This window comes from Athalia rosae, chromosome 3 (assembly GCF_917208135.1).
Source record: "Athalia rosae chromosome 3, iyAthRosa1.1, whole genome shotgun sequence".
Classification (NCBI taxonomy): Eukaryota; Metazoa; Arthropoda; class Insecta; order Hymenoptera; family Athaliidae; genus Athalia; species Athalia rosae.
This window is the reverse complement of record NC_064028.1, coordinates 635000-647157: the sequence shown is the minus strand read 5'-3', so window position 1 is coordinate 647157 and position 12158 is coordinate 635000. Positions and strand designations below refer to the sequence as shown.

The following is a 12158-nucleotide window of genomic DNA, read 5'->3' as shown; positions in this document are numbered from 1 at the left end:
TCTGTGAGCGTTCATTCTACTAAAAATATGATATGCTTGGAATTTATCTTAGAACCCATGAAAGCTAGAATTTCTAATTATTCTCGTAAATTTGCAAAATTGTTGACGAGGGACATATGGAAAATATTTCAAAATGCTAAATCCATTCCCAATATCGAAAATCCCCCGAACAATTACGTATATGTATACCAATTATTAGGGATTGGATTTTATTCAAAATTTAATAATTTGGTACAGAGCTGTATATTTGTAGTGCTATTTTTCTCCTAACGTGTATTAGAAATGTTACTTATGTACAGAATTTTAGACGGTAGAAATGAGTGATTCTAGATATCAAATAATTCGTTTCAGAAACATTCCAGGCTACAGAAAAGTTCAATAGAATAAGTAGTGATCATAATTAAAAATACGAAAAATAGAAATGTCCTTTTTTAACGGACTAACAAACGGATCCTAGGGCCTTATGTCCAAAAACAAGAACATGATGAATTGTACATTCTAGGTTGACTTGGTTGTAATTAATATTTTTTCTTTTTTCCCTCTCTTCTTCTGTGTGTGTGCCGATCTTCATCAGATTCGCTATGACTTCTCTTTCTTCCGCTGCTATGTTCTTTACTAGATCTGTTTCTATGGTTTTCTTTTCCTTCGCGATTTCTATCATCAACTCTATATTTGATGTCCTTTTTATTCCCATCTTTTCTATCGTTCTTTTTCCGTCTTTCTGGATCCTTTTGATTATCCACATGGTCCATGTTCAACGTCGATTCCCTTTTGGATTTGATCTTTTTATTTTTTCTCTTCTCATTCTCTGTATCTGTACTCTCAGATGCACTCTCATCGCTACTGCTAGACTTGGTTTCATGTTTCTTTGCCTTCTTCTTTTTTCCTTTTTTGCTTCGCTTTTCAAGCTTTTGTAATTTTCTGAAACCATATTAAATGACTTGTTAGAAATCAGAAAATAAAATTTTCAAGTCAGATGTCTGACAACATTCATGAAATAAACGTACCGGAGCAGTTTTTTCTTTTCTTTTTTCGAAAGAGATTTGAGAAAATTGACTTCAGATTGTTCCTCGTCTTCCGAAACCATCAAATCCTGATGCTCGGGTACCCTAAGATGCTGCTGAGCATCGAGTGCTGATCTGAAAAGGTTTGGGTTTTATGAATTTTGAAGAAGTTTTAGTGTGATTGAAATACTGTTCTTGTATAAACGCTCACTTCTTTAGCGCCAGTCCATCATCCCTCATCTGTTGGACTAATATGAGAGCATCAGGAGCTGGTGAAGCTGGCTGAGTTTGTGCACTAGCCAATACAACGCTCATAGCTTGACTGTAAAGTGGACATTCCTTATCTGGAAAATCAAGTTAGACTTATATAATTTCTACCACCGTTATTAAATATGAAAATAGTGAACAAGTTTACCTGTGTTGATGTGACCCCATTTGTGGCATTTTATGCACCTCACGTTACGGACCTGTATACCAAATGGTTGATCTCTAATTTCGCTATCGCCTTTACAATAACTCTCTCTAGGTGCATTGTACTTCCGTTGCCACTCAAACTTGTACTCTGGTTCGTTGTCCTCTTTTTCTCTTTCTTTTTTAGCTCCTGGTGGTGGCTCATACATAAAATTAACACTGAGTTTGTCCTTGCTTTCCTTACTCAATAGAGCCCTGAAAATTTAATTGTAAAGTAGTGAGCGGATTCATATCATGATAATACTCCTCGACTCTGAGTTCTGTATGTATGAGTATGTGTGTGAAACATCCAACTTGAGACCTACTTGTTATTGTGGAGGTCTTGTTCCTTTTCATATTGTACACGTAACTCTTCTTGCTTTTTTTTATATGCCTCAGCCTGCTGCTCTGCCATCCATACCTGTTGAATGCAAATGATCAATTAGTTGATAATCCCATGAGAAATGACAGCCCATGGAAAATGACAAGTGTATCACGGAGAGACGGGAGATGAAACAATAAGACCACAGAGTGAGAATTTTATCGGCAATACTTACTCGTTTTAAATTATCTCTCGACGCAGGGTGGAAGAATTTCTTGCACATGTAATTATTGAATCCCTTCCCCATTGCTAACGGGTTTCAACTTCGTTATTGGCTTGAAAAATAAACTTACAACCACGGAGATTAATATTTTTATGAATTTCACGACTTTGAGCTGAAAATCCCAGGCCCCTCGGATGAGGTTCACCCTGGGAAAAACCAAAGTACTGCCACTTGGAACAATCGACATTTTTTGAAACTAAAAAGTCAGGTCATTTACGTACTTAATTTCAACTTTATTCCTTTTAATTTTATTAATGTAGTTTTTATTGTGGAATAATTTTATTTCAGTACTTTACAAAGAATCTCATAAGTTTCAAAAACATATATAAATTAGCGAAACATTGTACTATTTTTTATTAATTAGGAGATTTTAAAACTTGATATGACTCTGAAACGGAAAAAAATAATGTTTGAAAATGACACTGATGACACTACCACTCACTTCACCGTCATCCCTGCTTTCCTACTCCACTTGCTGTGGCTCCATCTCCATACACGGAATCGTGTAGCGTATTAAAATCTGACAGCTTTGCATAACCTGCGAATGTAGAGACTTCGTTAGGGTCTTTAAGGGCTCAAAACGATTCTCTTCACGCAAAGTTACAAACCTTTGTTTAACACCATGAAAATAAACGAAAAAAATATGGTTGCATTTGCAACATCGGCAACCCCCGTAGACCGTGAGGGGTGGCTAAATAAACGGGGTGAAGTAAATCGTGGTTATTCGAGGCGTTGGTTTGTCCTCAAGGGTAATATATTATTCTACTTTGATCGGCGTGGCGATAAAGAACCTGTTGGCATGATCGTTCTTGAAGGCTGCACCATTGAGCTAGCTGAAGATGAAGAGCAATTCGGTTTCAAGATAGTTTTTCACGGGCCAAACAACAGAAGTTATGCCCTGGGTGCCGAGTCACAAGTAGGCGAAGCACTTTCTACAAATCACGTCCGATGTTGGATCTCTACCAGTAAAGATACAAGGTTCTTGATACTATATTTCAGGATTCTATGGAGCAATGGATGAAAGCATTAGCCTGCGCAAGCTATGATTACATGAAGCTGATGGTAGCGGAATTACAACGACAACTAGATGCAGCAGAGGAAGATACTACTGCTACGTCTCTACCTGCTGAATCGCCAAAAGCCCCACCCAGGCATCGGCATAATCCTTTTAATAAACCAGATACTCACCATCGATCGCAAAGCGTCAGATCTGCTCCAGGTAGAACTGAAAATATACCAAGAACAAGAGTCACTTTTAGAGAATTGCACACAGCTTATGGTAGGAGAATTTTAGCAGATCTCAATGAGTGGCGGCACTCTAAACGTAGCATGGAAGCTCCCTTGATAGCATTATGAATATAGGTAGGTGTGAAATAATTATAATGTAAATAATTGCGTTAAATTAGTTATTGACTAATATTCATAAAACTTCTTCATGTTCCTCCTTCAATCAATAGATTGAATTGTTATTTATTCAATGTCTCCTAGTTTTCTATACTGTTCGGATAACAAATAGAATCTAAAAAACGTGACAATAGGAGGTAGTAGCACGTGTTACTTATATTTACAATTAGTTTCAAATTTTCTGGTTAGGAGCACAAACTCAATGAATACTGAAAATATATCTATTCTGTAAATAAGTACTTTATTACTCAATATTATATTAATCTAACAAATAAGTCAACAGCCTGCTGTGCTACAATCATACTTCACTAAAACAATTTCCATCAAAAAGTATATGATCGAGAAGATCATGAGCAGAAAGCATTAGAGTGATAAGTCGTTGATTATAAAACGTTATTAGCTCTAAGATAAAAAATTAAATAAATCTACAAAACAACCATGACTACAATATCACAAAAAAACTTTGTGCATAATGAAATTTGATTTTTTATTTTCTTTCTATACTGACAAAAATACTGGAAATTTATCAAGTTCAGGTTTCTCATTTATTGCAGACTTTAGTCATATTCAATGTCGTAATAAATAATTTCAAGTTACCCTTCATCGGTATTTCTATGGACAGCCACAATTTAAATAGAAAAATTGTTTAAAAAATCTCATACTAAGGGTATCAATACAGAATTAGTCAAGTGAATTAATTCTGCGTGATATCCATTGTTGATTGGCTGTATGAAATCTCAAACGGCATGATTGTACGCCATAGTGTAATTAGATCGGTGATTTTCTTGAACATTTGGATTATTATTGTAAAATTTGGGTGAACTTTTTTTTTTTTTACGTTGCTTTCATTCTCTCGACAGACGTACAATACAACCAAGGATTGCTAATAAATCAAAAGAATAACTTCCAACTAGATACTGGCAAGATTTAGGAATTTATAGCCTTGGAGTCACAGTACTCCCAATTAGAAATCCGAAGAAATATATCTCCAAAAGAACAAAGAATATAATTTAGATTCACTGTACACATTGAAGTGATTATACGGAATTATTGTGAAAATCCTGAGCACTACCAACAGGTAAAATTATCCATCAAACTACTATTGAAGAGGACGAACGTATTGTAAGATTTGAACGGGTAGGAATTACTATTTGAACTTAAAAACACTCTTTTTACGTGCATCACCGGGAAGATGCCTGGCTCCGAGCAAAAGACGGGCCTTATCCTCCTCTTGTGGTGGTGCTTTTTGTTGTGGACCTCGTGGCTTGATTTGTAATTTCTGTTTTATTGCTTGGCTCAAAATAACCCGTCTGGAATCACTCTTCATTGCTAGCAACAGATCCAGCCAAGTCCAGGTGACATTATGATATTCCAGAGTAGGTATCACCAGCGCAAAGTCTCTCACATCTTCCAAATTCTTCTCTTTGTTTCCCTATTGATCGAGTTTTATCAGCCATCAGCATAAATTTTTTAAATAAAGCAATATTATTTGGTACCTTGTACGAAACCCTAACGGGAACTTCTGGGATTTTTATATAGATGAACAGCTTGTTTTTGTCTGCCCTTTCCTTCATTTTTTCTACGTCATCACGTCTTTCCATTGGTACATAAAATGACGAATCTCTTTGTGGGGCTGGAGGCTCCTCAATTCCCTCCGGATCTCTTCCAGGGAAACAGAATTTCAGCATGGTATTGAAGAACTTCTTTGTCAAGCCTGGAATTTTTGTTTCACATCATTAACATACAAGTTTAGATTCAATTAATAAATTAAAGAATTTACCTATTGTCAAAGGGACTACATTTATTTCGAAATGTTCCTTCACAGATATTCCTGCCACTGGAGCTTTTTCACGACAAAACACCCTGAGAGCCCTTTGTCTCTCGACTGGCATATTGCTCTGCAATTCCGTAGGAGTTAGAACCTCTGTGTAAACTTGATTTGGAAGTAGATTGGTCATTATAACATATCCCAACTCTAACAAATGTTCAACAGAGTCATCGGTTTTGCTGGTTTTGGTATAAAGAAAGTTTTTCAGAGTAAGATCTGCAATCCCCAACAGGCCATCGGCATCGGTAAGCCTCCATTGTGCATATTTGAAGCAAATCTCGGCTGCTCTGGCAACTGCTGCTGGCTTGTCTTTCAGTGTGGTCGAGGCAGCAGCGGGAGCAGTCGTTTCCTTGTAACAGCTTAACATGACGTCTAATTCTTCAGCTCGAGCATTGAGCTGCTCTTTACATTCATAAACTCGTGCTTCTAATCGTTCTTTTTCTTCCAATAACTCAGGACTTGGTTCTTCAGCTAAAGCTTTCTGGAATAGATGAGTTTCCTTCTCTAATCTCCTCAATTTGGCGACTAAACCGCGCACGGTGTTCTGGAGCTGTTGTATAGGCCGTTTTTGATCCTCAACAGAATGAAGCTGCAACTGAAATCTCATTCGTTGCAACCGTTCCAGAGCCTCTTTTCTCCTGGGTTCTACATAGAGCAATAAATTATTTACGATATCTAAAATCATAGCGTACTGCAACGAGTTTGTGCAGACGTCAAGATCATGGTGGGTCAAGGTGAAGGCGTCAGCCGCAGACAGCTCTTTGCGTTCCCAAGGACTGACTTCTTCTCCTGGTGGAGGTGGAACTTCGTCTAAACATCCAGCATCCAAAGACTGGCCATAACCGACATAAAAAAATTCACATTTACAGCGAGAAACTATTCTCTGGAGTTGATGCTGGGAGCCACCGCCACCTCCAACAGTTTGACTCACGACTCCTCCCACACTTTGTCCAGATCCTACAAGAGCAGGAACATCTGGCAGTTCTGCTATTACAGTGGAGTCTTTTTCCTGGATATTATCGAGTGTCAACCACATGATGTTGTCGTCAATATTGTCATCGATATTAGCGCTGACGGTGGCATAGTACTGCATACACTCTAGAGATCCAACCCATGTAGTTTTTGAGACCAAAGTCCTTTCCCTCCAAACTGGCCTATGAACTCTTTGCAATATTTCTGCCTTTGCTGCAGAAAGAATAACATAACCACGTGTCTCGATTCCTTTCAATAATACTTGACTATTGACCAGAGCAATCAACCAATTCTTGTGAGTAACGTCATCTTGGTGGCAGGCAGCTAATCCACGGAGTTGCTGTCCTCTAGTTTGGCCAGATAAGTCATCGCTAAATGCTTTGGGCTTATTGGCCGCTTCTGCTATCAGTCTCTGCAACATTCCAGCAGCTTCCCCCTGTTGCGGCTTGGTAGCTGGAGATGGGGTCATTTGAGTCGGAGTGCTCTGCCCATCGACAGGTCTAATTCTATTTTTATTTGGCGTAGAAGTATTCTCTCTGTGAAAACCTTTGAGCGCAGCAGTTGAGAGATTTTTTTTCAGCTGCTGACTGGTAATAAAGGAATCAAATAGTGCAAATGCCACATCTCTGTTCGTTTTCGTCCAAGCACCCCGTAGATCATGAACTACTAGTCTATGTGTCGGCGTATCCCCGTATACACCAGCTATCTTTGCCTCTCTTCCATAACTTACTCTTGCAACACTCAAGCAGTAATATTTTTCAACCTTTTGTCTTAAAGCAGCACTCTCCTTGTCCTCTCGCAGAGCTCTCTGAAGCCAAATTTCTGCATCGCTAAGTTCACAGTTCATATAAATTACTGACCACTCGGCTCTGGGTCTGTGTCGCAGACCATCGTCTATAGGATAGAGGGATAAATTATGCTCAGAACTGCAACCTACTCTACCTCCGGTAACTTCGAAGCCACGCTGCATCGACGATGACATCCAGTAACTCACATGAAATCTGTGGAATGCCAAGGTCAGTCTTACTTTTCTATAGTGTCTGCTCAATTGCTTTTTTCTCGGTCTTATATTTTTAAACAGCGGACCTTTCCGCGTCGGTCTAGTAGCTCCAGACAAAATAAATTTCAAGCTCTCAAACCAACGCAAGGTACTTCCATAAAGTAGCGCGATTGGAGCACTGGTCGAGGTCGGGGATCCCGTAGGTTTCGTTTCCAATGCAAGACTGACGTTTAAATTTTGAGATCTAAATGCCCTGAAGGAATCATGTTCCTGATTGCTTGAATATTCTGGTAACCTATCAGGAGCACAGGGTATGGCAGTGTGATGGTCACGAGGATCTCCCAAACATACCCAAGCTAATTTAATACTCATTCGGACATTAGGCAAATGTAGAAGTCTGCAGTCATCGTATTTGCTGGCAGTCCTTACACAGACGTCCAAATCACCCTTAATGATTATTCGTCCCTGAGTCCAGTCCAACTCCAAGCCAGTCCAAGTCAATTCCATCTCCTCAGTAGTATTATAAGGATCGAGCGAAGCATGGAGTAGAATAGTCAGTTGTTTCACACACAGAGTCAATCTACCATGGAAAGATAGTCTCATCTTGTCCCAAAAAGGAAGTGGTGGACTCGGGTCTCTTGAGGGATGATTGATCTTCTCAAAACTGAGATTGCACTGTGCAATCACTGGCTCCCAGCAGGGTCCAAAAGCATATCTATATTTATCGATATCCCAGTTCAAATCGTGGTAGTATTTCATAGATGTCATTCCTCGCTCAACGACTATATCATCCCAGGGAGCTCCCACTTCGATTCTGACGGTTCTTCTGGCCCGTGGAGGAGCGAGAGCTTCGGCTCCGGCTAATCTTCCCCATATGCTTAGGCCTTCCACTAATAACAATGGTTGCGGAAAGTCACGTAGCTGCAATTTCAACTCTGCACATTTTACAGAAATACCTCGAACCCATAGCGTGTTAAACTCAAGACCATCTTCAGGCCATGGTGTTTCTGGATCTATTTCTCTGAAGGCTTTAACAGCTTTTTCTGTCCCATGAATTGTGGGATCAACTAAGACCATAATATCTAGATCCTGCATCGTCCAAGCACAAAGACGAGTTCTCACAGGACCAGCGCGCTGCATTTGTTTCCATCTCTGCACATATATTTCTGCATTTTTTTTATTTAAACTGGCATAGAGCTCCTCTACCTTACTTTGAGGAAGTATCAGATGTGTTCTACACAACCCTTGGACTTTAGTATCTAACATTGCCTGTCGTTTTAAACTTTCCTTGTATTCATCTTCTAAAAGCTCATAGTTATCTCGTAGACGTACTTCAAAAGGATCATCTTTCACCTCAAAAGTCCATTCTTTCACCTGAAAATCATTCCGATAAAATGATTGCTTTCAATTAAGGTCTGATCAATTATTCTGTATCCCAATAACACAAGCTGAACACCTTAATTATAAAGTCACTCGGCAGTGGCTTCTCCAATTGTGGTTCCCCTGCATGAATTTCTTTCAACCACTTTCGGATACTAATCAACTCGTTTTGTATTGCTTCTGTCCACTGATGTTCGTGTGGAAAAGAAGCCTTACAGGAATCTATGTAAACGGCCCATGTCACGTTCCAGTCAAGTTCGAAGCCCTCATTATTTGCTCTTTCTAAACGAACTTCTTCGCTTTCAGGCACTTTGATCACCTCAATTCCTTCAACTGTCAGAATATCGGCACCATCTAAGGCAGCTCTTAAGTAGCTGAATCTCCATTCACCTTGCACCCAGCGTAATTGATCCAAAGATAGCTCAAGAAAATGCCTAGGTGATATAATGATTGACAACGTTGTACCACCTGTTGCTAACAGATCTATCGATCGCACGGGCTTTGGAGTTTCTATAAATTACCATCAATAACAGATTAATTATCCCAAGTTTTGTCATTTGTAATACCATTTGCTCGAGACTCACCTGCGGTTGGAGCTCTAACTGATTTTCTGAATGCTACTGCTCTGAAATCTGCAGCCTCTTGCCAGAGCTGAAGTAATCTAAGATGGAGATTAGGACTCCATACCAAGCTTGATTCATCAAGACTCACATTGATACTATTATGTGTGATGGCCCCTTTACACTTTCGGAGAGCAAGGAATGGACTCGACAGAGCTTGCGCATGTTCACACAACACAGGTTCATTTCTATCGAGTGTTATTGCAGAGACACCTTCTGCAACAGCGATGAGGTGCTCCGAGCTATGTTCCAAGCTTGACGAATCTAGGCGCACCATTACGGATACTGGAATATGGCGATCGTTATTGAGTTATTTGCCAATTAGGATGGTGATAATTAAGTTCAGAGAATTAATCACTTACATTCATTCTCAGCTATGAAAAATAAGTTACAGTTTCTGATTTTCAAGTTGAATTGGGTCGTTTCTTTCTTTGTAACATCTGATTGACTGTGTAAAACTCTTTTGCGTTCGTTATAGTACCTGTAACGTAAGAGTTCAGAAACTGAATAAATCGTTGAGGTCTAATCACAGGTACTTACTTGAAGCTTTGTTCTAAAAATCTAGCGAGTTTGGGGCTCCATTCAGCTCTCAACTCATCGAGAAACACTCCAACAGCGTTTGTGCGAGTCGTAGCCAGAAATACTCCAACATATAGTGGACTGCCCCATCTATGAGAAGTTCCAGGAGCACCTCCATCTCCACCCTCCAAAGTCCATCGGAGAGATTGGACAGACAGCTCTGTGTTCCATTCCACGACTTTGTCTGACAAACCACAGTCAATTGGTAAATAAGTGCACCTCTTTTCCAAAAGTTATCAGGAATATTTTACCTGCTATTCTATCCAGCGAAAACTTGACATGGGATAAACCGCATGATGCTTCTTGATTTTCAGGTAGTTTAACAAATAATCCTCCTTCATAGAGTTCAGTCACAGCCCGTACTTCAAGCCAAGGTAATTTTCCCTTCGATGATAAATCAACATCAGAATTGGGTATCTCGCCACTACACCCAGGTAATACCAACTCCCAGTCCACGTAGTCATATGTCACAGAAAGATTGCGCAACTGAGTTGATATGCGTAAAACATCTTCTTCCATCTGTGAGAATTTGCAAATATTATCGACTATGTTAGATTTGAGAATACAGCTGCTCGAATCTGAGGTTTACCCTTGAATCTATCGATAATGTTCGTAGAGAAAGAACCGGCTGCTTTCCACGAATCGATAATCCATCCAACTTCACTGCCAAACATAACTGAGGATCCGCTGGCTGAAATCTAGCATTTACATGTAAGCCCTTCATCGTCCCTTCTAAGCCCACTCGCCCACCATCTTCTCTACCAGCAATTACCGACGAATTTCCCATTTTCAGAGTCATATTCTAAAACAAAGATCAAGGTCTGAGAACTTAATACAATCATTCTTCTATTTAGATTTCAATTCTCCATATTGTTATTGTACTTTTGGTATGATAGGAGCCAGTCGAGCTAGCAGTGTTCCACTAATCTGGCCAATTGCATTTCCATGCGATTTAGTAGGCGACAACGTCTTTCGGTCTTTGAAAAATTGCAGGAGACCAGCTCCTCCGGATCCCTCTGTTTGAGTCACGCCAATATACAATTTCTATGGGTACAAAATATTGCGTGTAAAATTGCGCAAGAATTTTCTCTATGAATTTCAGTGTTATGAGTTCTCTATACTTAAAATATTGACCTCTACAGATAATTCTCCTTGGGCCTTTAGTGTTGCCTCAATATTGCCTGCAAAGCTGATCTGTGCCAAACAAGCATCTGAGGCATGACGCAACAATTTCATTGCTCCACCAGTTACAGCAGCAGATGCAAGAAGAGTTCTTGTTCCATGGACGACACTACCATCTAAACTGAGACTCTCTGCACTTCCATTAGCCAACCATCCATTCCCAAGCGCAAGGAGGCTCAGGTTTTCCACATGAACAGCCATAAACTAGAGAAATAACACTCTAATGTAAAAATACAATAGTCTCCTACCTTGATACATTGTTTCTGGCATGAATAATACCTGAACAAAAGTGATAATAATTGGTGGTATCTTCTTGTTCCTGAAATCCAGTGGTTTTTCAAAATTCTTTTTGGTATAAATAGGCTGCACTGGTACATCCTTGTTGATACGAACATCACGCATTACTACGGCCAGCAGTTTGGCTACTTCACTGCTAAACAAGCTACTGCGTACTGTGATTTCATCGATTTGCTGTAAAAGTGAAAAATTAGTACAATGCTCAGTGTATTATTGGTTTTAGGTTTCTATTGTTAGGTATTGATATGAAAAAATGCACTTCTATCTTACCACAGTAAAGCCATTTTTGGTGACAGTAACATCACGGAGAATGAAATAGGGTAAGGAAATGTGACCGACTCTCAGGTGGATTTTATACCGCCGTTTTACCAACCACGCCAGTAACCTTGGTATTACCCTGAGTCACAAAATAAATACTTATGTACTCCAAAATGTTACGACTTTAAATATGGATAACATTTACGATAGCGTAATTTTATCCTCTTACCACGTAAAATTGCAGTAAAGAAATAAACAGATGAGAAAAAGTGCAAGAAGTCCCGTCATTTTGGAGTTCCAAATTAATTCATCAGCGGGGTACAATTATTTACAAATTTATAACCTATTATGATTGGCCTACCCTAGTTATCACTGGTATTAATTAATCATTCGAAACACACCCATAACCAGGTTATTAATTAAAATCGATCATGTTTAATCGTAGATCGTATAATCGATGACCAGATATTGTCATGCTTTGAGACTTTCAGCTCGTATGAATAACTCGGAATTATCGCCACATTTGACATTCATGACAGCTGTCTGTTGTAGCACAACTCAACCTGATCTGACACTGGC

At 39.3% G+C, this 12158-nt stretch overlaps 3 protein-coding genes across 3 annotated transcripts; 1 reads left to right on the top strand and 2 right to left on the bottom strand.

The window, feature by feature from the left end:
• Positions 1-192: 192 nt before the first annotated feature.
• On the bottom strand, positions 193-2225 carry LOC105685425 (corepressor interacting with RBPJ 1). Its single transcript, XM_012399485.3, has 6 exons — positions 2012-2225; positions 1781-1875; positions 1420-1670; positions 1216-1348; positions 1008-1139; positions 193-921 (listed from the first exon to the last, which is right to left on the bottom strand). The coding sequence occupies exons 1-6, from the start codon at positions 2081-2083 to the stop codon at positions 519-521; spliced, it is 1086 nt and encodes a 361-aa protein (XP_012254908.1). The 5' UTR covers positions 2084-2225; the 3' UTR covers positions 193-518.
• Positions 2226-2498: 273 nt separating this feature from the next.
• On the top strand, positions 2499-3902 carry LOC105685429 (sesquipedalian-1-like). The gene is made up of 2 exons (XM_012399489.2): positions 2499-2975; positions 3059-3902. Exons 1-2 carry the CDS (start codon positions 2682-2684, stop codon positions 3413-3415), a joined length of 651 nt encoding a protein of 216 aa, XP_012254912.2. The 5' UTR covers positions 2499-2681; the 3' UTR covers positions 3416-3902.
• Positions 3686-11947, bottom strand: LOC105685423 (protein KIAA0100). Its single transcript, XM_012399482.3, has 14 exons — positions 11809-11947; positions 11592-11718; positions 11304-11495; positions 10977-11228; positions 10725-10886; positions 10432-10644; positions 10094-10361; positions 9804-10026; positions 9626-9744; positions 9228-9548; positions 8720-9153; positions 5244-8637; positions 4960-5177; positions 3686-4895 (listed from the first exon to the last, which is right to left on the bottom strand). The coding sequence occupies exons 1-14, from the start codon at positions 11865-11867 to the stop codon at positions 4611-4613; spliced, it is 6267 nt and encodes a 2088-aa protein (XP_012254905.2). The 5' UTR covers positions 11868-11947; the 3' UTR covers positions 3686-4610.
• Positions 11948-12158: the final 211 nt, after the last annotated feature.

Bases quoted from the DNA above. Each gene is read 5' to 3' on its own strand.
- LOC105685429 (XM_012399489.2), top strand. From the start codon at position 2,682: ATGAAAATAAACGAAAAAAATATGGTTGCATTTGCAACATCGGCAACC. The intron at 2,976-3,058 runs GTAGGCGAAGCA...ACTATATTTCAG, and splicing joins CCCTGGGTGCCGAGTCACAA to GATTCTATGGAGCAATGGAT.
- LOC105685425 (XM_012399485.3), bottom strand. From the start codon at position 2,083: ATGGGGAAGGGATTCAATAATTACATGTGCAAGAAATTCTTCCACCCT. The intron at 1,671-1,780 runs GTAGGTCTCAAG...TTAAATTTTCAG, and splicing joins CAAGACCTCCACAATAACAA to GGCTCTATTGAGTAAGGAAA. The intron at 1,349-1,419 runs GTAAACTTGTTC...TTGATTTTCCAG, and splicing joins ATGGGGTCACATCAACACAG to ATAAGGAATGTCCACTTTAC.
- LOC105685423 (XM_012399482.3), bottom strand. From the start codon at position 11,867: ATGACGGGACTTCTTGCACTTTTTCTCATCTGTTTATTTCTTTACTGC. The intron at 10,645-10,724 runs GTACAATAACAA...TCTTTGTTTTAG, and splicing joins TGGCTCCTATCATACCAAAA to AATATGACTCTGAAAATGGG. The intron at 5,178-5,243 runs GTAAATTCTTTA...CAAAAATTCCAG, and splicing joins TGTAGTCCCTTTGACAATAG to GCTTGACAAAGAAGTTCTTC.